The sequence below is a fragment of the Mya arenaria genome, chromosome 4 (genome assembly GCF_026914265.1).
Source record: "Mya arenaria isolate MELC-2E11 chromosome 4, ASM2691426v1".
Classification (NCBI taxonomy): Eukaryota; Metazoa; Mollusca; class Bivalvia; order Myida; family Myidae; genus Mya; species Mya arenaria.
In genome coordinates, this window is record NC_069125.1 from 45227288 (window position 1) to 45252428 (window position 25141).

Below are 25141 nucleotides of genomic sequence, written 5' to 3' on the forward strand. Positions count from 1 at the left end.
TAGGATTCCGTCCAATTTCGTCATTGCAGCTTGACAAGGAATATAGCTATATATTATCGAGTGTCGAACTAGGAGTCCGTCCACTTGTCATTCAAGCTCAACATTGAAAATTGACTTTATATTATCGAATGTCGTGCTGCGATGCCGTTCAGCTCGACTTTGCAGTTCGACATTGAAGATTCTCTATATAACAAAGAATGTCGAGCTAGGATTTCGTCCGGCTCGACATTCGAGCTTGATATTGAAAATTCATTTTATGCCATCGAATGTCGACATTGAAGATTCCCTGTATAATATAGAATGTCGAACTAGGATTCCGTACAGCTCGACATTCCAGCTCGACATTAAAAATTATTTTTATGTTAACGAATGTCGAGCAGGGATGCTGTTCAGTTTGAGAATGCAGCTCGACCTTGATTCCCTATATAAATATCGAATGTCGAGCTAGAATTCAGTCCAGCTTGTCATTCCGGCTCGACATTGTCATTTTACTAAATAATTTCGAATGTAGACTGGTGGCTCAGCCCAATTCACATATATCAATCTATAGTTTATACTATTTTTTCTCCTCGATTCTGACGAAGGCTGACAGCTGTTGAATCACGCTCCAGTACGTGGCCTGGCAGTAGAGTAGTGGAGTAGAAAAAATGACAAAAAGTGTGTCTACATTTTTGAATGGGCTAATGACAATCGAGGATCTTTTCAAATTTTCTTTTCATAAGTTTTACCTAGTTCGATTCTGACGAATGTACAGAAAACACCAAATAATGTTTACGGTCTACACTCACTCTATTTTATAAGAACGCCAAACTCGAACGCTAACATATACTTATTTAAAAACAACTGTTCACTTGAGGTTAGAAAATAGCTGATCGATTCTCAAGACGGAAGTAAAGTGGTAAGAATTTGTAAATATTTGGTTTTGATATTTGAAATACGTTTATTGCCGAGGGTTCTTTATTCTTTAATGTACATTTCATTGTATGGGTAGAAATCGAAAAATATAGATATAATTTACCTCCAACTTTGTTTTTGACATTTATATAGCTCGTTTATAAAGAAAGACATTCAATTTCAATAAATGACATTTTTCACTTCCTATTCTGGTTTTGTCATCTTCTCAAATCCCGCTAAGTCTGTACGCCATTTTATGGGTGAAATTATACCTTCAAGGAAACCACTTATCTGCCATCCTGTTTTTATCATATACATCATATAATTACCTAAATATCCTTGAACAATCAAGGAGTTGAATACACTTGATCATTTTCAGTCAATAGAACTTGAGTTTTTATTCTGATTTAAAGAGAAATCAAAGTAACTGATTGTATTGCATAACTTGTTGGTAAATATCATACGTGGCAGACAATGCACGTTAAGCAGATTTTTCTCAAAAGGGCACAAAATGGAATACACTGATGCCAAAAATTTATTTAGGTTTTATTCAAATGCAATATAACGTATAACTTATTTGACTTTAATGATAAAAAAGCGTGTGAGTTGTGTACAGTTCGAAAAATAGTAGCCTTCATAAAAAGGGTTTTCAATAATTAGCTGCGTGGCCTCAAATTAGCAAGGTAAAAAAGCACCAAAATATCGCTAATATGTGTTTATCATACAGGTTAAGAAAAAAGCTCTAGTTCGCTACGCGTACGCGTACGTGTACGTTTGATCTACGTTTTAAGTGTTACGGCAGGTGCGTGTACTTTGTAGTTAAAGGTGACAGTGTGTATTCGGTAAATAGGTCATGTCTACAGTCTATGTATGATAAGGTTCGTGTGAGGTAAACGCAAATGGAATCTACATAATCGCAAGGAAAGCGGAGTTTTGGGGGTGGTCATCCTTTCACATGAACTGATAGGTTTTGCCAGATGCAGCTTGAACGTAAACAGCGTACGGCAGCATTATTTTCGCGACTACATCCGATCACATCTTGTCGTTTATAACATTGATCAAGATAAAATGAAGTTATGTCCGATGTTACTAACGAAATGCTTTCATAGTCTTGACGTAAGAAATTGTTGCAGTTTGTCTTTGGTCAAAAAGAGAGCAGAATAAATATGTCTCAGCCACACTGTGTATTATTTCTGCCATGTTATATTATGCTGTTTTACAGAAATTTCATCAGGAGACTCGCTAGTAGTCTGTGTATGCATTTGTGGTCTCTTAAATAAGCGTTATAACAAGTATGCGCAGATCTATGCCTAAATTGTCTACGTTAAACTACGCCAATGAATGAACTCGCAACATATCTCACTAACCCGTACTCACACCGTACTCATGACTCAGTCTTTCGAATCACAATGCAAAAACATGAACCTTTAACTGTACTTAACTCTTATAAACGCGTCCGACCCGCAGTAACTCGAGTGTAATCGTACAAAAGCCCTACATTTTCGAGTGCATTTCCACAATAATGTCGGTAAAGCATTGGAGGCGCTTCGCACTCACGTCGAAACAACTCGTAAGATTTCGTTTAACTCTTTTACATTTATCCCAAATAAATACTGCATACACATTTTGGCCACATTTTTCTCAAACAACTCCTGGCCTTTCGTTGTCATGTTTGCCGAGTTCCATCTCGTCATATACTGCAGCATGTCGGGAGAATAAGGTGCTAGTGTGACTAAGGTATAATTCATTATACTGTTTTGAGCAATCGTAACAACTTTGCCATCTCCTGCAAGCTTCGTAATACCGCGGTGTATCGATTGCATTTAGAGGTGTCCAGGATACGAACTCAAGACGTTCTATTGTTGCGAAACTTTCATTTCTTACATATTGTACAAAATCATATCATTATCACATATTGCACAAACAGTAGAAAAGCTTAACAATGTATGGATGGATGAAGATGATTAAATCACAAACAACTGAAAGAAAGAATGCCAAAAACTCTGCAAGCGTTAATATTCAAACAAACGAAATGAAATATACATGTAGAGTATAAGTCATACAATCGAAAATAAAAACACAATGATAAATACATAACCATAAAAAAGCGAACGCCTACACTTGTCTGTTACGTTTTAGGGGAAAAGGGGCACGAGTCAATAGTTCTAAAAACCCCCCATAGTTATGGACCTTTCTGTGGATACGTGTATCGTCCCTGGCAACATGTGTACCAAGTTCCATTTCAATATCTTGCACAGTTGTTTTTATCATTTTTGACCAAGGTTAAAATATCTGCACTACGACGATGGTACCAACAGCAAGGCTATGACATTATCTTGACCCTTTTCCTTAGAAAATCGACAAGCTAAAAGCGAATTTAAATAATAAATTGCAATTCTTATTTATAAATATACATGATTGTCCAAAATACTATAAGACTATTTACATCCATTTACCCTTGGACCGTTCTGTAGCATAAAAATGAGTTTTGTCACCGTGGTTTACTCTAATTATAGTCAATACAACCAATCTGTTTGGCAGTGATTATATTGGAAAGCCTATAGCGTCAAATGCTTTAAAATAGTACATGTTTTATGTTAAATAAAATTGAAACCCGCCACAGCAGAAAATATTTGAATTGCAAACGTAAATAATAACACTGATAAAATGCAAATCGTTTAAACAGATCGGCAAAGTACATATTTGTGATTCAATATGATATGTAACTGGTCATTTTAAAAAAGTGTTCATAAGCTTTAAGGCTAATTCACAAGCATACAGTAGCGTCAAATATGAAATCAGACTGTTTTATGTTTTTTGATAAAGATACCATTTTCCAACACTGTACATAGGGAAACACAAGGGCGTCTTCGGGCGCTTTATCCTAGATTGGAGCAGTGTCAACTCGAGTTGTGTAATCGGAATAACTCGTAATAGCACCAGGAAGAGAAACTAGGATGGTAAACATTGTCAAGTATCTCATGGCTCTTCTCTAATTCCTCCGAGTCTGGCGTTCGTGTACAATTTCGACCCTCCAAGCCTCGCGGTGGTATACTATTTAGACCCTCCAAATCATCTCGAGATGGGGTACCATTTCGACCCTCCAAGTCTGAAGGTGGTCTATGATTTCGACCCTCCATGAAAAGTATTGATGGTCATTGTTCTTGTACAATTGTGGCGATTGTAGCAAGTATGGAACGCAACTAGCAGAAAGAGTATAGCGCCCTCGGACGCCCGAACAGTTCTGCCCCTCGCACTAGGCGAGGGCGTGTCAAGGGGATCGGGAACGGGTATTTCCAGGGAACGGGCTGCTCCGGGTTCCCGATTCGTCGCAATGTTTATCACAGACAAGCTTCTTTATTTACATGAATCACAACGTTCATCTCTCAAAGTTCTGTAAAAAAAGATAAATGCCTTAAATATAAAACATCAGAGTAAACATACTTATAAAGTGTTTCTTGATTTTGTCTGGCTAATGATTTCGTCCACATGTATCAATATATATAAACCTAATGATGAATAATATTAAGTTCATCATGTACCAGTAATGCTTTTAGATGGATAGAAAATGATTTATTTCGTGTATGGTTCGATAGTTTCACATGTTCTTGAAGCTAAAAAAACAAAGTAATAAAATTCCGTTTTATTCGATTTTGGCAGTTTATTCGAGACTAGTATCATTGTTTGTATTTAGTTCACTTAAGGTGATATGCGCCAAAACAACGTTGTGACCTCCCTCGCAATAGAACCTATACGCATGCACATGTGATGTTGCCTTAGACAATCTACGTTACCATCACATAGTGAATTTACAGTCGATCTCACAAAAGTTTGTCCTTGACCCGTTGCAGGTCAGTGTAAGAGCAGATAAATACCGTGTACTTACCATCACATAGTGACTTAAGGATTCCGTCTTTGACCTGTTGAAGGTCAGCGTAGGAGGCCACCTGGAAAAAGTGTTGGCTGGAAGGGTCGTCACACATCATCAGCAGCTCCTCCTGGGGCGCTTCCTCGCCTACCTGTTTTTATAAAGGCACAACATTGGTGGATGTGAAACAACACAATCAGTATGTCACACAGTCTATCAAGGATACTTGATGACACAAGTGGCTACATATAGTTTAGAACCTAACCAGTTTTTCTGGTCTGAGAGTCGAGGTGCTTGCGGGGCATAGTCAGACTCATGGGTATTGTGTTCTGAATTAAAATATGCCTTGGTCGCGGAAAAACTGACATTGAATAGAATAGACGTTATCTACTTAACTACAATATAAAAAGTATCAACATTGCAGTATATAGAAGCAATCAAAATGAGAGGAAGTCAAACGATCGCACCTACGTGCAAATGAACGCATATTAATTTTCAAATAAAGCAAATTATACTGAAGAAAATATTCGGTCAGAACGTTTGTAAACATTGCAGCTCAACAAAAGAGGTTGCGCGGTAAAAAAGACGTGACTCATCGTATGATATTACGTTTATCTCCTTTAAAATCTGTACTTTAAGTAGCATTATTTATTGCTCCAACATGGGTTCAAACATTTGTTTTGTAAAGGATCGAGTTTACAAAGAAGTATTTAAATGTGCAATGATCTTCAAAATTTGAGGCCTCGTTCATTTACCTGAATGACGAAGACCTCGATGCCGTGAATCCTGGCCCTCTGTGCTTCAGTGAGTGTCTTGAGTGGCTCTTCAAGGCTTCCGTCAATGATCAGGATGGCGATCTTCTTCGCATGCTTCCGGGATCCGCTCCTGCTGAATGAGCCGCGCCGCATGTTGTGTAGAATCTTGTGGAAGTCCGTCCCCTATGGGATAAAAACTAATATTAGTATTTCATATGTATATTTCTTTTATATAAAAGTTGTAGATGTTCAGGTCCATTAAAGATGCCTTTCTATGATTATATGTATGCGGTAACCACATTTTAATTACGTGTTTTATGTGGGTTGTTTACTGCCATTTACAGTTTTCGCATTTGCGACGAGTGGGCAAAAATGCGACAATATAGATATGCAAAAATGCACCAAATTTCAGTGCTAAAATACAGAATTACTCATGTGGCGGGTCAAAATGCTGAACTGCGCAATGTGACTGGGCAAAAATGCAACAACAACAAATGGCAGAAATCAGCTACCATAGTGTTCCATATAGGGTGATTTATATGACAGACTGGTCATATAAAGATGTACTTTCAATGCATACGTTTCGAATTAGAAAATTTAACCTGGACCAATAGACGGATTCTTTGGGCCACTATACGGTTACTTTGGACTTACAAACTACAGATGTTTTGGACCAGCATACGGTTACTTTGGACACCAACAACACACGAGTTCCTTGGACCAGCTTGCGTTCTTTGGACCGGCATATGGCTACTTTAAAACAAATTACGGGCATTTTGGGTAACAGTACGGTAACTTTGGACACTAACACATGGGTGCTTTGGACCAGCTTGCGTTCTTTGGACCGGCATATGGTTACTTTGAACCAAATTTAGGGCCAGCGTACGGTTACTTTGGAAACTAACACACGAAGAACCATGATACAGTTTTTGTACAAACACACGTGTTCTTTGGAACAGCATACGGTTACTTTTGACCAATCACACGGGTTCTTTGAAACAGGTTACGGTTACTTTGGACCAATCACACGGGTTCTTTGGAACAGCATACGGTTACTTTGGACCAATCACACGGGTTCTTTGAAACAGGATACGGTTACTTTGGACCAATCACACGGGTTCTTTGAAACAGGATACGGTTACTTTGGACCAATCACACGGGTTCTTTGAAACAGGATACGGTTACTTTGAACAAACATTTGAGAACCTTTAAGCATTATACGAGTTCTTGAAGTACATGTAAAGACAAACCTTCATGGTGTCAAACGTCTTCTCAATCTCCGCTTTACTAGAATGGGCTCCAAGCTCGAAGCCGGGCTCGTTATCCTCGCACTCCGCAGACATGAGTCCCACGTGGATGTTGTCGCTCTCAATGTCTAGCTCCTGGATCAGGACCTTGATGAAGTCAAGCGCCTTTCTCGAGTTTCGCTTTCCGGCGTTGACACTATCCATTAAGAACATGATGTCGGCCTCTTGTTTGCTACCGCAGGCTGAAATGTAGGGCAATAACGGTGTATATAACTAGATCACATATAGTGATACAGAAAATGGGCTATTGCAAATAATTTATTGTGCAATTAAATGGGTAATGAAGTAAATAAGACCGAAATAAGAAAAGTTTTAAAAGCCATGATAAAATAATGTGAATAGAATTGTCTTTGTTTTCAGTTAATGATAGTGTGCACCTGAATAATTGAAACCCGACTCGTAATGCCCTTGCCTAGACGGTTTTATAGCAGAATTAATCACTTTATAATGGTAGCAAGGCCGAGAGGTATTTTACGCAGTTGAATCTTTAATTTATATCAACAGTTCACTCAAGGACTATTCTTCAAACAATTAAAATATCTTTAAAGGAATGAAAAACAACGACGGGTAAACTCACGTTGATCTTGTTGAATTGTCTGGGGAGGCACCGGAACTGAAATAGGATAGCAATTATAGTCAATATATTTGGGCGGCTGTTTCATTAATCACTATTTGAGTAATACGAACTTTAAGCGAACTATAAACTAGTACCATATGTACACGTAATCTAAAATTAATTGCATGATAATGAATCATATCATTTAAATACCTGAACACGCCTGAATAGCGACTTCGGCTACGATATTTTCAAGGTCTTCAAAGCTGCTCAATCTGAATATGTGCTCATCATTGGAGCCGGTGATTATCCGCATCTCTTCATCATTCACTTCCGGTCCTACGCCGACGGCAATGTACTGAACGCCAGCGCGGTCAGCCTTATGCACGAGCGCCTTGGAGAGCTCGAGGTAACGGGCGGGACTTCCGGTTAATACGATTCCAACCTGGGACGCCCCCGGCCGTGTGTACGATCGCCTGAAATGCGCATTAAAATACTTTGGATAACATGTAATGGATTGTACTTGTACTCAACGTGACAAAATTTATTGGTTGCCATCATTAGAAATAATGGATAACTCGAAATAATCGCCCTCAATTTTTCGGCTTTTTAGTACCAAGATCGTTCCAAAAATAATCACTCAGAATATTGTCTTCTCTCCCTCTAATTTATCTGTGAAAGGAATAATTTCAATTGACAAAATAATCAAAAAAGTAATATACGTATAATACAAAGTACAAACGGATCCGGGGGGGGGGGCGGATCCGGCGCAACCTCCCCCTTATAATCGTCCAAGTTAACTTTTTATTTAAATGTAGGAGAGAAAATTACTATGAAATACGCCAAAACTACACCATTTTGAACTAGAATATTTTTTCATGGCCTAAAGCCCCCAGACTACACTTTAAACCAAATTAATTTCAGTTCTGAGGGAGGGCCGCAAGTCAAAATGTTACTCCCTTTAGTTACGCCCCCTCTAACGTCAAATCCTTGATCCGCCCCTGCACAACCATTTAACCCGTACCTGGGAATAATACCACTTCAATAAGTTTACTCCCAGCCATGCAAAGCTTAATTAACCATTCCTCGTCGTTGTTATTTTATGTATGTGGTTTTATCTAAATCACGCTCAATATGTAAATGACAGCGTTAAAATCAGACATCATAAAATGATTTTTACATGATTTACTTTATTTATATTTTATGTTCAAATAAGGAAAATTCTTGTGGTATGAATTCAAATGATGTATTGGTATCCTTGTTCATGAGTGCACTTCCTTTATGATGTGCTACGTAATTGCGGTCATGAAATAACAACTGTTCATCTCGCATTTAGGTGTTTCAAGGACACGCTGATAATAAAACGCCTTTATAACAACTCCTTGTATGATATGTGTGTACTGTGAAAGTTAATTACCCCTTGCTTAATGCAAATAAGGCTACAGATGTTATTATGCCATAAATAAATAAGATTATACTTTAGATATGCCAGCAATGATAAGCATTTTCAAATTTAGTCCTACCCGTAAACTGACACCGACCTTTGACTCAATGATAATTAATCAACCTAGTGGTTTACGTATTGAAGTCAAATGCAAATAGAATATTGAACACTTTAAGTTCGAAAATTCGACACAAAACAAACATCACCTATAAATCGACCATTCCCCTTTTCTACGAATTTGTTATTCCAAACTGTTGACTTTTAAAAAATCTACCAGTATGAAGTTAAAAAATCCCCACGCGATGTTTGTTCGATGTATAAAGAACCTGAAATGATAAGCCCCTAGTCTCAGTCATTTTCAATGATGTAAAGTAAACTTTATAGCGACAGAATGCAAGATTATAAAACTTTATTTAAGGCATCTAAAACACGGATTTCTGCAACGATCAAATTTCACAAAGGGCGGCTCAATGATTTGACGTTAGAGGGGCCGCACTTAGGGGGCGCACAATTGGACGTGCGGTCCTCGCCAAAAACGAAAAATACAAGCTTTTAAACTTGAAAATCGCCCACCTAAAGCTTTTGGTGAGTATATGCTTGAGGGCAAGGTCCACCCGACTTCCACCGGCCGTCATCCCCAGTGTACCCATCCCCTTCCGGACGCCATCCAACGAATCGTAGTCAACCACCTCAAACATTTCCTGGATCTGGTCGCTGTACAGCAGGGAACCAACGCGTGTCTTTTCCGGATGAATGCTGAAGGCCTCAGCAATCTTGGTAAAGAACTCCGCCTGGCGGATGTAGTCCTTGTCTGCTATGTTCTCAGAGGAGTCGATGGCGAACACGACGTCCATCGGCTTGTCCGCGCATACTGTAAACCACGGAAAAATTCGTGAAGCAACGTTCATAGTACGACCCCGCTTTTTTGAAGATAAATATTGTTTTAGATTATTGTTCCTTTGAGAACAAACTGTTAGTACTTGTATTTTATGTTCTTAAAAATCTTCTTTACCAAACAAAATGTTTTTCGTCACGTTCCCCTGTATTTCATTCCATAAAAGGCAACACATAATGAATTTAACTTAATACATTAATGTAAAAATAGTTACTTTGTAATATAACGGTTATCTAACTGTTCTTTTATACAATTAATACGCGTTTAAAAGCTACAAAGTATACATATCGGCCTCCATACTAAAATGAAATTCAAATGAGAGTATGTTATACGAGATACTAATGGCTTTGATGTTTAAATACGTCTTTCTCTAAAGAAAAGTATTCTTGATTTTCAATTGATATCGTTCACATACCGCATAAATATTTCGCGAGAGCAAAAAAGATAACCTGTCAAACACTTTCAAATTAATATTTTGTCTAATTTATGCAATTTGAAAAGATTATAATTTATAACGCGTATCATTGCAATTAAATTTGAATGCAGCTTTTATACGGCTCCATGAGTAAGAGGGAAATATTTCATACCGGATTATATTTGTTAGGGGGCGAAAACATGCAAATAATAACATATACAATATTGAATCACCCTCACACCTGGTTTTACGATAAAGTATGAATTTCAATCTGCTCATACAATTATAATAAAAAAGGAATTGACATATTAAGTTTCACTTTATCATATAATTATTATAATTTGTAATCACATCTGGGCCAAGTAATGTGGTTATTGTATTTATAATTGTTAAAACGAGTCATTGTTTTACCCTACCTACTAATCTTTAACACGTATTTTTTACATCATCATCATCATCATCATCATCATCATCATCATCGTTATCATCATCATCATCATCATCATCATCATCATCTGACATCACAAAATCACTTAAAAGGTACAAGACATTATAATGAACGGCTAACCTACCTCTCTGAGCGGTATCGTAAAGAGAAGTGGTGGTTGATGGTGTTGTTGTTGTTGTTGTTGTTGTTGTCGTAGTTGTTGTTGTTGTCGTTGTTGTCGTTGATGGTGCTTGTGTTGTAACTGAAAAAATCAACAGTTGAATCTTACCTAGTTATATAATAGACCTTGTTGGACACATTATAAAACAACTCGGAGTTCTCCGTTCCGAAGAACTAGATGAACTTTTGCTATAAATATGTAAAGAAACTAAATTAACTTAAACCTACTTTATGTTGCTGCACTTCAACAGCAAATAAGTATGTTATAAAGGTTGATCAAACAACGCTGTTTCAATTATAAGTCTGCTACTTTCTTGGCATCAAATAGAGAAATTATTTTGATAAATACTTGATTAGTGTTATTATAAGATTAAAGACAAGCTGCACTTGTATAACATTTTACAGTTGCTTAAATCAAACTGCCAATTAACTTGCGTTAAACTTTACCAATATAGTTCTTTGATTAATATCTGTTTTATTTTCTTGGCATCAAAATTGAGAAACTGATTTGATTAATACTTTAATTATGTTGTTATAAAGTTTAAGGCAATGTGTTTTTTATAACTATTTAACAGATGCTGAAATTCAACTGCACATAGACAACTTGTAATGATTAACCAATGAAATAACTGTTTTTATTCCTTGGCACCAAAACTGAGAAGTTTTATTTAATTCACATTGTTATGTTTTTGTTATTATTAATTTAAGAAAAGGTTGCTGTTATTAAGTAGTTAATGTAATGGAAAAACCACGGAGGGAAATTCGAGGGAATGCGGCTGTTGGAATGCTTTAATGCATTGTAACGCTTTTACGCATTTTGGTTTCGAGACACGACTAGGATCTCGGCATGTGTTCATGGTCATAAAAGCAGAGTGTGTTCTAGATGTTTCCTGATTAACACCACTTTTCCAATTACGAACTCACGATTTTTGTACGTTAACGAACGTGTATAAAGTCTGTGTACTTTTAGTTAACGATGCATTTTCATGAAGAGCGTCTCTGACAAATGTATCGAAGGTATAAATAGAAGCACAATTGTCTGCACATTTTTGTTTGTGTAAAAGTACAACTCCTGATATTCTTCTAATGATGCATTTTTTGATGAAAACGACATTTATCTCCAAAACGGGTCGTATTATTCCTCACAACGCGGTGCAAAGTTCTTGCAAGTGTCAGCACGCTTATGCATTTTGTTGCATCGCAACCTATGTTTTAAGCATATATATCATTTTCGTTCAACAGAGGTTTGATAATTGTACATCTGTGATACGCATAGCATCATCACTCTGATGCACGAGAATGGCATATATTGATTATTACATTTGACCTAATCAGCCGTCTTATGTCATCTTTTCTTTGGTCCTTTTAAAAATAACACCATTATTTATGCAAAAACTACAGAAACAAGCTCAGTAGCAAAAGGTTAAAAACATAAACCCGGTTTAATGGCACTAGGTTAACGCCATGTCACATATTGACTTTAAAGTATTTATTAGCTGTTTTGGTATACTCTTAATTTTCTACATTTTTTTAAGTAAGCTATTTTTATTCGATTCTTGACTCATTGTGGGTTATATTAACAGAAACAATATCCGCTGACCTCCAAACTCAACAATTCAAATAATTGCAAGGCAGCACACTTTCCAATGTTGAGTTTAAGAGGAGTTTTTGTATTCTAGCTAATTCGACACACACCTTCTTAACCAGGCTAATTGTTGTGGCTTTGATTTCAGTAACGCTTTGTCGGAAGTTAAGATCTACTCATTAAAATCTAATTTGTAAATTCCTATGTTTAGTTTAGTTTTATTTAACACCATTACGTTAATCGGACATCCATTTCAGCGTGCATTAATGCATTTTTAATATGTCTGTCTAAAACGGTAGACAGAAATATTTGAAACTCGCAACCACAAAAAAAAAAAAAATAAATAAATAAATCCGCATCACATCTTCTAATATGGTCATTAAGATGCATTATTCAGTGTGTTTCATCAAGACGTATGTAGATGAATGCTGAACATTAAAACTTATAAAAAATTGTGGGAGGATTATTAAAATGTCTGTAATGTTTGGAATTTAGTACCATTAAATTTTGAATATTTTTTAGGCGTCTGAATATCAACGCCGGTTGTCTCCTGCAGTGAATATAAATCTAAAATAAGCAAAATAAACAAAACACTAATGTGTCATATAACATCACTAACAATTCATTTTACAACAAGCAGTGTGTTTTCTTTGCTAATAAATGTCAAGTTACAGGCAATTTGACTGCATAATGAATATATATCAATGCCCGATTTCATTAGCAAGAAATGATATACAAAAAACATGACCCGCTTGATAAACATCGGAAAACCATTGCATAGAAGGCGATGTAGTGAAACGAACACAAACAGGCGGTTTTGCAGGGCGCCGGTCGTGTAATGCAAGTATATTTGCATGGGGCCGGGTTCAAGCCCGAGACCGACGGTCATGAATATATATTGTGTCAATTTTATAAATATAACTAAAACACCATCGAAATCTAAACCACAAGCCTTCCCTTACCTCTGCACGTCCTAACGGCAAGACTGTTCTTGATGGCGTCCAGCGCAGAGTATCCGTCCACCTTAAACACGTATTCGGAGGACGGGGAACTGGCAATCCCCTGTAGTTCTCGCTCGTTGATATTACTGCCGATTCCGATAGCGAACATGGTGATCTTCTTCCGCTTGGTGCGCTTTGCCTCCATTAACGTCTTACCGATACTGGAGGACTGGCCGTCCGTCAACACGATGCCAATCTGCAGGGCAATAAAATGTTTATACATATTCCAGTGGCTCATCCTTTCACATGCGTATACGACGATAAAATACATAAAAAACATTTGAAACAATACTGTCGCCAAATAATAAACATTAACTTGTGTTTTGTTGATAATACCACAACAAGAACTACTGATTACAAGAAAAACATATTTAATGCCAAACCTTATACAATGAAAATGCTAAAAAGGTGTTATTTTTACCTTAGCGACGTCGGGCCTTGACCCGCGCCTCGGGGAAAACATGCGGTGCCTCATGTGCCAGATGGCGAGACCGGTGTTGGTGTGGTAGCCGCGGGTCTGGCGGATGCTGGACACCCGGCTACGCATGCTATCCTTGCTAAAGTACGAGTTCAGATAGAACTCGCGGTGAACCTGGGAACTGCAACAAGATAATACCATTCAATTTTAAGGATCATACAAAATGCAAGCCATTACGGCGTGCCAACACAAAAAATGCATATTCTTTTAGATATGCGAGTCATCAAACCAAGTTACACATATGACAATAAGTTTGCCGACTTTGGTGATAAATTGAAGTGATAATAATAGTGTTACAAGTGAATTAAGTAACAGAACGATTTCTGGTATTGCATATAATTGTAAGCGGCATTTGAACTTTACACAACGTGTGCACATAGACCTACCTGAATGTTGTTATACCGACTCTAGTAACATTGCTCGCGATCTTGAACATGCTGATGACGTTGTTGACAAAGGCGAGCTGACGCGTGAAGTCGGGTCCCCAGATGCTGTTGGACGTGTCTAGGAGGAAGACGACGTCCGCAGGTTTGTTGCCACAGTAGTACTCCACATCTGGAAGTAAATGCCCGCATATGATCAAATACCGGCTGGGGTATTCTAATTACACACCATACTAATGACATTTTGGCAAAAACAAAATGTAATAACAAAAAAATAGGTTGGTTTAATAGTACGTGGAATCCATAAAACTAGCACATGTACCAACGAAAACAGCAATGAATATCTTGTCTGCACAGCCAGGTACATAAAAGAAAATTAAGAGGGCAGTCGCAAAAGCCAACGTCCAAGTTTCCAAAAACAACATGGCTTAACATTTTTTTGTAAACTTTGAATGCCTTCTAGGTATTTTGCATAATTGTAGAACGCATTGAACTTGGAAGATCCGAGGAGTAACCGTCTATGTATTTCAATGAAGTAGTCGATTGTCTTTAATTCGGTTGCAACATTCAAACTGATGAGACATATACTAAGAATTTTAGCAATCATGCAAACTATTCTTATGTTTTATGCAAGTTTTATGTTTCTCTGACATTCCGGAAAATTAGACATATTCCAGAAAAAATATTGTTTCAAGTGTTTTAACATTTTATTGTACCACAGCACGGTTCGAAAGAAATCTTTAATAGCAGATTAAAGCTCCTCGAAATAAACTAAGTCATAACTTAATTTATTAAGATATTAAGTACTGATTAATACTTGCCAACTTACAAGAATGTGGAATAATAAAATGGTGTACATGTGTTGTTTTACTCCCGTGTAGGGATATATAAAAAAGTCACATATTTGCACAAGCTACGTATGAAATTTAGCCCACTAAAAACTGCAGAAGTCCGCATTCTGTAACAACACATTAAATAGAATATTGTGGCCACAACGATAATAAACGAATCACGTATAATTGCACCATGATTGATTGCCAACTGCAAAAAGACCTGTGCATTCCGCTGTGTTTATAGTTTACACTGTGTCAATATTTGGCATTCCTGCGTGCCGCACATATCTCATCTACTATTTGGTTAACTTTTCTTTTAAGTGGCAGATAATCAAATTAAAGGATAAAGAATATTTGCCTTTTTTACAATTTTTTTTCACTAGATTTAATCTCTGTGCAGATATGTAAAAGAAAGCCTTTTACGCAGTACGTTTAACCGAAATTTATTTAACATTTATAATTGTTGTTTTGTAGCGCATGCGCTTTAACTAGCCAGAAACTTTGGGCTCATGTGCGAGTGTTGAGTCAATAACTGAAGCTGAAACTGAAAAGAAATGATGTAAGGAAATGTATACGATCGTTGGTTAAAAGGTATTTCCTTTGAAACTGTTTCACACAGATGTGGTATGGTCAATCGTGCTCAAATCAACTATTGTAATAATTTACCGTAAACATACATATACTTGACCAAACCAAGGCTATGTATGTGGCAAATGTAAAATATAATGTTAGGACGAAATAAATTAGTTGTTGTGGTAAATATAGGACAACAACCAAATGATCCCCCAGCTTTCAAAAACATCATACAATTGTCTTCCGGGCGAGCGTTTTTTCAGTTCTCGGTACATTTGTGACATTAATCGTCTGTACGTAGCCGAGACAATGTGCCCTTTTGCATACTACAGTATATTATTTCTGGTATGTATCATAACATGATGTGAGGTGTGTCCCACAAATAACATCTTTTTAAAAGGATTGAGCAGATCAAGTCACATTCTTAATATGCGCATTTTGATTTTCACTAGCCTTCAAGAAAGCAACTTCATTATAAAAGCATATCAAATATACCTGTGCTATCTCCCAATAATAAAATCAAAATTCAAAATTTGGCCAAATTCCACCCATGAAAAAAGATAAGAATTTGCGGTTAAGATCATAATGATATATTTCAACACATTTTTGATACTTTATATTTAAGCTTATGATGCATTTTCGTATGGAGCTTTACGTTTTAAAAATGTGTTTTATTACTATCCGTTCATTTTGCAATGTTCTTACCTGGGCATTGATAACGTTATCAAATGGACAGTACAAGAAGTGTATCACTAACTTGGATTTGATTCGGTTATATAAGAAATTGCGCTTAAATTACATTATAACTATACACTAATGACTAATTATTTATACATTATGCAATGTATGCGTATTGGCGAATATTTTAATGAAATTTGTTCAAGCTTGAAACTACATTACCTTATTACGAATTTAACCAGACTATTCATCGAATATATTTAGCGATATTATTTCACCCCATCTTAATTACCATCTTTAAAAATGCACAGAAATTCTTCATCAAAATACGAATAACGTAAGGACAGTTTGAGAAATGGCAGGCCATTGAATTTTAAGAACCAGATAAGCCCTGCCAAATATGTTTCATTTCATTCTTAATCATTCTTGCCGATTGTACAGACAGCTGATATGCATGTTTCTCGATTCCTTTAGTGTGTATGAACCATAACTTGTGTTCTTGTGAGAAAGCATGCCAAAGTAACCCTTGTGATGAGAGGCACGTATCCAACTATCCCACCTCATAGACCACTCTCATCCCGTGGTTTGAATGAAGTTCCTACATTGTAAATTGAACCAGAAAAGAGTAGTTGCCTTTGAAATAGTTTGTTTGAAGGACCGAGCTATCTCATTTCCATGTATCCTTAAATTTTGCATAGTAAGCATTTAAAGCTCACAAAACAATAGTGAAGACGCCATGCCAGTCAATCAATACTGTTAATCGAATGACATAACGAAGTAACGGGGGGTAAAGATCTAAGATAAGATAATATTAAATATATTGGCAATCAGCATAGTTGAAGACTATCGAGTGTTGTATCTGTGTTTAAGATAGTCATTTGCCACGTTTATCAGCTTCTGTAGAATGTATCCCGTGCAAAAGACGACACTGCCCTTTTGTACGGAGGGGTAAACAATATTGTAGAAGTTGTCTCAACACTCATTAAGCTATTACGACCGGACAATGACCGTCCGATTATAGTGCCAATCATGGAAACAAAAGCTACAATTACAGTGTCTGTCTGATGCCACTGTCGGAGGCTTGCGAAAATCTACATGATAAAGCACACGTATATAGACATGTGGAAAGCATGGCTTAATTTGTCTCTGTCTTAGGCTGTGAGACAATCTATATGATATAGCATTCGTGTTAAGTTTGGTCCAAAATGCATTGGCTGAGACAGTGTGACAGCGACATATTACTGTGAGCATTCGCAGACACGTGGAAAGTATGGCCTTAAATGTTTGTGTCGGAGGCTGTGCGACAGCGATATGATACAACAGTCGCAGACACGTGGAAAGTATGGCCTTAAATGTTTGTGTCGGAGGCTGTGCGACAGCGATATGATACAACAGTCGCAGACACGTGGAAAGTATGGCCTTAAATGTTTGTGTCGGAGGCTGTGCGACAGCGATATGATACAACAGTCGCAGACACGTGGAAAGTATGGCCTTAAATGTCTCTGTCGGAGGCTGTGCGACAGCGATATGATACAACAGTCGCAGACACGTGGAAAGTATGGCCTTAAATGTTTGTGTCGGAGGTTGTGCGACAGCGATATGATACAACAGTCGCAGACACTTGGAAAGTATGGCCTTAAATGTTTGTGTCGGAGGCTGTGCGACAGCGATATGATACAACAGTCGCAGACACGTGGAAAGTATGGCCTTAAATGTTTGTGTCGGAGGTTGTGCGACAGCGATATGATACAACAGTCGCAGACACGTGGAAAGTATGGCCTTAAATGTCTCTGTCGGAGACTGTGCGACAGCGATATGATACAACAGTCGCAGACACGTGGAAAGTATGGCCTTAAATGTTTGTGTCGGAGGTTGTGCGACAGCGATATGATACAACAGTCGCAGACACGTGGAAAGTATGGCCTTAAATGTTTGTGTCGGAGGCTGTGCGACAGCGATATGATACAACAGTCGCAGACATGTGGAAAGTATGGCCTTAAATGTCTCTGTCGGAGGCTGTGCGACAGCGATATGATACAACAGTCGCAGACACGTGGAAAGTATGGCCTTAAATGTTTCTGTCGGAGGCTGTGCGACAGCGATATGATACAACAGTCGCAGACACGTGGAAAGTATGGCCTTAAATGTTTGTGTCGGAGGCTGTGCGACAGCGATATGATACAACAGTCGCAGACACGTGGAAAGTATGGCCTTAAATGTTTGTGTCGGAGGCTGTGCGACAGCGATATGATACAACAGTCGCAGACACGTGGAAAGTATGGCCTTAAATGTTTGTGTCGGAGGCTGTGCGACAGCGATATGATACAACAGTCGCAGACACGTGGAAAGTATGGCCTTAAATGTTTGTGTCGGAGGCTGTGCGACAGCGATATGATACAACAGTCGCAGACACGTGGAAAGTATGGCCTTAAATGTTTGTGTCGGAGGTTGTGCGACAGCGATATGATACAACAGTCGCAGACACGTGGAAAGTATGGCCTTAAATGTTTGTGTCGGAGGCTGTGCGACAGCGATATGATACAACAGTCGCAGACACGTGGAAAGTATGGCCTTAAATGTTTGTGTCGGAGGCTGTGCGACAGCGATATGATACAACAGTCGCAGACACGTGGAAAGTATGGCCTTAAATGTCTCTGTCGGAGGCTGTGCGACAGCGATATGATACAACAGTCGCAGACACGTGGAAAGTATGGCCTTAAATGTTTGTGTCGGAGGCTGTGCGACAGCGATATGATACAACAGTCGCAGACACGTGGAAAGTATGGCCTTAAATGTTTGTGTCGGAGGTTGTGCGACAGCGATATGATACAACAGTCGCAGACACGTGGAAAGTATGGCCTTAAATGTTTGTGTCGGAGGCTGTGCGACAGCGATATGATACAACAGTCGCAGACACGTGGAAAGTATGGCCTTAAATGTTTGTGTCGGAGGCTGTGCGACAGCGATATGATACAACAGTCGCAGACACGTGGAAAGTATGGCCTTAAATGTTTGTGTCGGAGGCTGTGCGACAGCGATATGATACAACAGTCGCAGACACGTGGAAAGTATGGCCTTAAATGTCTCTGTCGGAGGCTGTGCGACAGCGATATGATACAACAGTCGCAGACACGTGGAAAGTATGGCCTTAAATGTTTGTGTCGGAGGCTGCGCGACAGCGATATGATACAACAGTCGCAGACACGTGGAAAGTATGGCCTTAAATGTTTGTGTCGGAGGCTGTGCGACAGCGATATGATACAACAGTCGCAGACACGTGGAAAGTATGGCCTTAAATGTTTGTGTCGGAGGCTGTGCGACAGCGATATGATACAACAGTCGCAGACACGTGGAAAGTATGGCCTTAAATGTTTGTGTCGGAGGCTGTGCGACAGCGATATGATACAACAGTCGCAGACACGTGGAAAGTATGGCTTTAAATGTTTGTGTCGGAGGTTGTGCGACAGCGATATGATACAACAGTCGCAGACACGTGGAAAGTATGGCCTTAAATGTTTGTGTCGGAGGCTGTGCGACAGCGATATGATACAACAGTCGCAGACACGTGGAAAGTATGGCCTTAAATGTTTGTGTCGGAGGTTGTGCGACAGCGATATGATACAACAGTCGCAGACACGTGGAAAGTATGGCTTTAAATGTTTGTGTCGGAGGCTGTGCGACAGCGATATGATACAACAGTCGCAGACACGTGGAAAGTATGGCTTTAAATGTTTGTGTCGGAGGCTGTGCGACAGCGATATGATACAACAGTCGCAGACACGTGGAAAGTATGGCCTTAAATGTTTGTGTCGGAGGCTGTGCGACAGCGATATGATACAACAGTCGCAGACACGTGGAAAGTATGGCCTTAAATGTTTGTGTCGGAGGTTGTGCGACAGCGATATGATACAACAGTCGCAGACACGTGGAAAGTATGGCCTTAAATGTTTGTGTCGGAGGTTGTGCGACAGCGATATGATACAACAGTCGCAGACACGTGGAAAGTATGGCCTTAAATGTTTGTGTCGGAGGTTGTGCGACAGCGATATGATACAACAGTCGCAGACACGTGGAAAGTATGGCCTTAAATGTTTGTGTCGGAGGTTCTGCGACAGCGATATGATACAACAGTCGCAGACACGTGGAAAGTATGGCCTTAAATGTTTGTGTCGGAGGCTGTGCGACAGCGATATGATACAACAGTCGCAGACACGTGGAAAGTATGGCCTTAAATGTTTGTGTCGGAGGCTGTGCGACAGCGATATGATACAACAGTCGCAGACACGTGGAAAGTATGGCCTTAAATGTCTCTGTCGGAGGCTGTGCGACAGCGATATGATACAACAGTCGCAGACACGTGGAAAGTATGGCCTTAAATGTCTCTGTCGGAGGTTGTGCGACAGCGATATGATACAACAGTCGCAGACACGTGGAAAGTATGGCCTTAAATGTTTGTGTCGGAGGCTGTGCGACAGCGATATGATACAACAGTCGCAGACACGTGGAAAGTATGGCCTTAAATGTTTGTGTCGGAGGCTGTGCGACAGCGATATGATACAACAGTCGCAGACACGTGGAAAGTATGGCCTTAAATGTCTCTGTCGGAGGCTGTGCGACAGCGATATGATACAACAGTCGCAGACACGTGGAAAGTATGGCCTTAAATGTTTGTGTCGGAGGCTGTGCGACAGCGATATGATACAACAGTCGCAGACACGTGGAAAGTATGGCCTTAAATGTCTCTGTCGGAGGTTGTGCGACAGCGATATGATACAACAGTCGCAGACACGTGGAAAGTATGGCCTTAAATGTCTCTGTCGGAGGCTGTGCGACAGCGATATGATACAACAGTCGCAGACACGTGGAAAGTATGGCCTTAAATGTTTGTGTCGGAGGCTGTGCGACAGCGATATGATACAACAGTCGCAGACACGTGGAAAGTATGGCCTTAAATGTTTGTGTCGGAGGCTGTGCGACAGCGATATGATACAACAGTCGCAGACACGTGGAAAGTATGGCCTTAAATGTCTCTGTCGGAGGCTGTGCGACAGCGATATGATACAACAGTCGCAGACACGTGGAAAGTATGGCCTTAAATGTTTGTGTCGGAGGCTGTGCGACAGCGATATGATACAACAGTCGCAGACACGTGGAAAGTATGGCCTTAAATGTTTGTGTCGGAGGCTGTGCGACAGTCTACATGCTACAATCACAGGAGCCAAATCTACACAGCTATCTCGTTACCATCTAACCAAACAAATGTATGGCGTGGGAAGACATTGCATTACATTACCATTTCACTTCAAAGGCGGTTGCAGTTCATAGTTGAATAAAACATTTAATAGAAATAGTGAGTATTGTTCAATGTCTATTCTTGTTGCCTTTTACTGAATGTTTTAAAGTGCCCTTTAATTTTATTATTTTTAAATTATGGCTTGATATAATTACACCAATTACTGACGCTGATAACAATTTCATGTCATGAGATTTAAGATTCTTGTGATCAAATGAAAATAATTATCATTTAACTGTCAAAAAGATTCAATATAACACACGAAAAGTTATTTTCGAGGTTATTTTCCAAATAAAATGATCTTAAATCATGAACGCTTACAGACATTAAGGAGACATGAACTTGTGGTTGCTGTAACTTACCACTAAGTGTTCGGCCCTGACCAAGCTGAAAATGACAAAGGCAAACTATTAGAACATGTCATTTAAGAAATCTTCACCATTATTCAACTACAAAAACTAACAAATAATAAATGACAGATAATAAATAATATGGTCCAATGATTTCATAGTGTTCAATTTGCATTACAAATGGCGCCTATTTGTCATGCAGCGATATATTTGCAATATGCTTAAGTAATGTATACAACCTTGGTGTCGTATAAATACATACAATTATCGATGAAACTAGATACTGTTGAACTAGCTATTATCGCAAACAGAAGGCTATTTTGCATGAAATCTAGCCACGTAATTGCAACTTTTTGACAAAATTTGAACTGATGTTAATTAAAAGAATTCTTAAACGTATTAGCCCGACTGACAAGTGAAAAATAGATAAAAAGACAAAGTCACAATTGGGGTTAGAAGTTCACCTTCTTCTTGTCACTCATAGTCAAAGTTCAGTCTTTAATTGTAATAAGATATATGTACATGTTAGTTTTCGAACGTAATTTCAATCACCAGATAGTTCTGTGTAAATGTGATTTAGATATTTATCAAGGTATGATAGCGCCCATTGGTTTCATTACGGCTTGACCACGACGTGTGTCTCATCACTATTTAAGTTTATATATATATTTTTCAAAAGGGACATGGGTACCAATGACTGTAATTCCCAGTCACATTGAGACTACTGAAATTCCGAGTCACATTGAGACAACTGAAATTCCGAGTCACATTGAGACTACTGAAATTCCGAGTCACACTGAGACTACTGCTATCACAATCACATTGAGACTACTGCAATTCCCTGTCACATTGAGATTACTGCTATCTCAGTCACATTGAGACTACTGCTATCACAGTCACATTGAGACTACTGCTATCACAGTCACATTGAGACTACTGCTATCTCAGTCACATTGAGACTACTGCTATCACAGTCACAGTCACATTGAGACTACTGCTATCACAGTCACATTGAGACTACTGCTATCACAGTCACATTGAGACTACTGCTATCACAGTCACATTGAGATTACTGTTATCTCAGTCACATTGAGACTACTGCTATCACAGTCACATTGAGACTACTGCTATCTCAGTCACATTGAGACTACTGCTATCACAGTCACATTGAGACTACTGCTATCACAGTCACATTGAGACTACTGCTATCTCAGTCACATTGAGACTACTGCTATCCCAGTCACATTGAGACTACTGCAATTCCCTGTCACATTGAGATTACTGCTATCTCAGTCACATTGAGACTACTGCTATCACAGTCACATTGAGATTACTGCTATCTCAGTCACATTGAGACTACTGCTATCACAGTCACATTGAGACTACTGCTATCACAATCACATTGAGACTACTGCAATTCCCTGTCACATTGAGACTACTGCTATCACAGTCACATTGAGACTACTGCTATCACAGTCACATTGAGACTACTGCTATCCCAGTCACATTGAGACTACTGCAATTCCCTGTCACTTTGAGACTTCTGCAATTCCTAGTCGCAGTGAGACGGCTGCAATTCCTAGTCACATTGAGACTACTGCAATTTCAAGTCACATGGAGACTTCTTCAATTCCTAGACACTTCTGCAATTCCCAGTCACATTGAGACTACTGAAAATCCTAGTCATATTGACACTACTGCTATTCCTAGGCACATTGAAACTACTGCAATTCCAAGTCACATGGAGACTACCGCAAATCCCAGTCAAATGAAGACTACTGCAATTCATTCCCAGCCGCATTGAGACTTCTGCAATACCAGTCACATGGTGACTACTAAAATCCCAGTCACATTTCGACCACTACAATTCTCAGTCACAATGTGGTCAATGAAATTCCCTTTTACAATGAGGCTACTACAATTCCCAGTGACATTGTGACTACCGCAATTCCAAGTAACATTGAGACTTCTACAATTCTCAGTCACATGGAGACTACTGCATTTCCCAGTCGCATTGAGACTATATTGAGACGCATTGACACCTGTTTTTGTTTTCAATTTGAATGCAGTCACAATTGAGTTATTCAGTTCAAAATGTGTACCTTTCACTAACTCTTTACATGTTCATTTCTAATTTATCATGCACTGACTAAAATAAAACAAAAACTAAAGCTCTTGTGAATGTGTTTTTAACTTTTTTTATTGATATATTCCCTATTGTGTCTGCTACAATAGAGAAATTGTTTATGGTAGGATGAACTGTGATGTTATTGTGTGCAATATATACCCAAGTTATAAGAAATACCAAAACAAGAAAATAATTTACTCATGAAACGTCAACAATCAATAGTTTATAAAAAGCGAACACACTGTCATACACTGACAACCTGGTTAGAAATGCTAAGAATCTTCAAGGCAAAACTATGCTCATAAACGTCCAAGTTGATTGGACGACAAATAAATAGTTGAGAACGTGGGAGTAAAGTGAATTATTGACTTTTTAAACAATGTATGTTTTGTTTATCATGGATCAATTCTCTTAAATATAGTTTGCAAAAAACATAACTATTTGACTCACCACAACGGATGTCAATGACACAGCTAATATTCCCACAGTTAAAATCATGTTCATTGTTAACAAGATAAGTCTTTATAATTCTATGAAAATCACTTTATAACTCGAAACGTTATCTTATTTAAAGCTTCCTCATACAGTTTAAATCTTTTTGAATTAAGATTGATATTGCGTAATTTCCTCTGAGCATGTGGTTTATATAGTCTTCGAATACGCCAGGGTATAGTAGTAGTATAGTAAAGAGGAGGCGCATTTGGAACAAGACATTCGCCAGCCACCTATCAGGAAGCCGAGCGCGGAAATGGGCGGTGACCTAACCATATTTGGTGATTCATACAATAAAGCGTACTGTCAAGTTCTTCATTATTTATCTTCTCTTTTCAAATGACAAACCATTTACGATTCACGATTTTCAAATGACGTATATTAACCAATAATTAGAATGTAGTGTTTAAGTCGGCGGGTTATGTAAACTGCTTAAAGGATTTTTGGCTGTCAGAGCTCCTCTAAATGACTGAATGTGAATCTGTCTGTTGTTTCTATTGGCAGAGGCATGCGCCTGAACAGTTAATAGTTCGCAAATAAAATAATATAAAAAATGAAAAATCCATTCACATTAACAATTAACAAATAACTTCCCCTCCTCTTTCA

At 38.6% G+C, this 25141-nt stretch overlaps 1 protein-coding gene across 1 annotated transcript; it reads right to left on the reverse strand.

The window, feature by feature from the left end:
* Positions 1-1415: 1415 nt before the first annotated feature.
* On the reverse strand, positions 1416-24679 carry LOC128231712 (cartilage matrix protein-like). Its single transcript, XM_052944819.1, has 13 exons — positions 24494-24679; positions 21928-21952; positions 14192-14360; positions 13749-13926; positions 13289-13523; positions 10707-10823; positions 9398-9695; positions 7594-7856; positions 7402-7437; positions 6768-7006; positions 5518-5700; positions 4781-4913; positions 1416-4288 (listed from the first exon to the last, which is right to left on the reverse strand). Exons 1-13 carry the CDS (start codon positions 24545-24547, stop codon positions 4281-4283), a joined length of 1938 nt encoding a protein of 645 aa, XP_052800779.1. The 5' UTR covers positions 24548-24679; the 3' UTR covers positions 1416-4280.
* Between the last annotated feature and the right edge of the window lie 462 nt (positions 24680-25141).

What these genes read in the sequence shown, in the direction of transcription:
- LOC128231712 (XM_052944819.1), bottom strand. Translation starts at nt 24,547, where the DNA reads ATGAACATGATTTTAACTGTGGGAATATTAGCTGTGTCATTGACATCC. An exon ending in TGTCATTGACATCCGTTGTG is followed by an intron (nt 21,953 to 24,493) that starts GTGAGTCAAATA and finishes TGTCATTTTCAG; the next exon opens with CTTGGTCAGGGCCGAACACT. An exon ending in TCAGGGCCGAACACTTAGTG is followed by an intron (nt 14,361 to 21,927) that starts GTAAGTTACAGC and finishes ATTTACTTCCAG; the next exon opens with ATGTGGAGTACTACTGTGGC.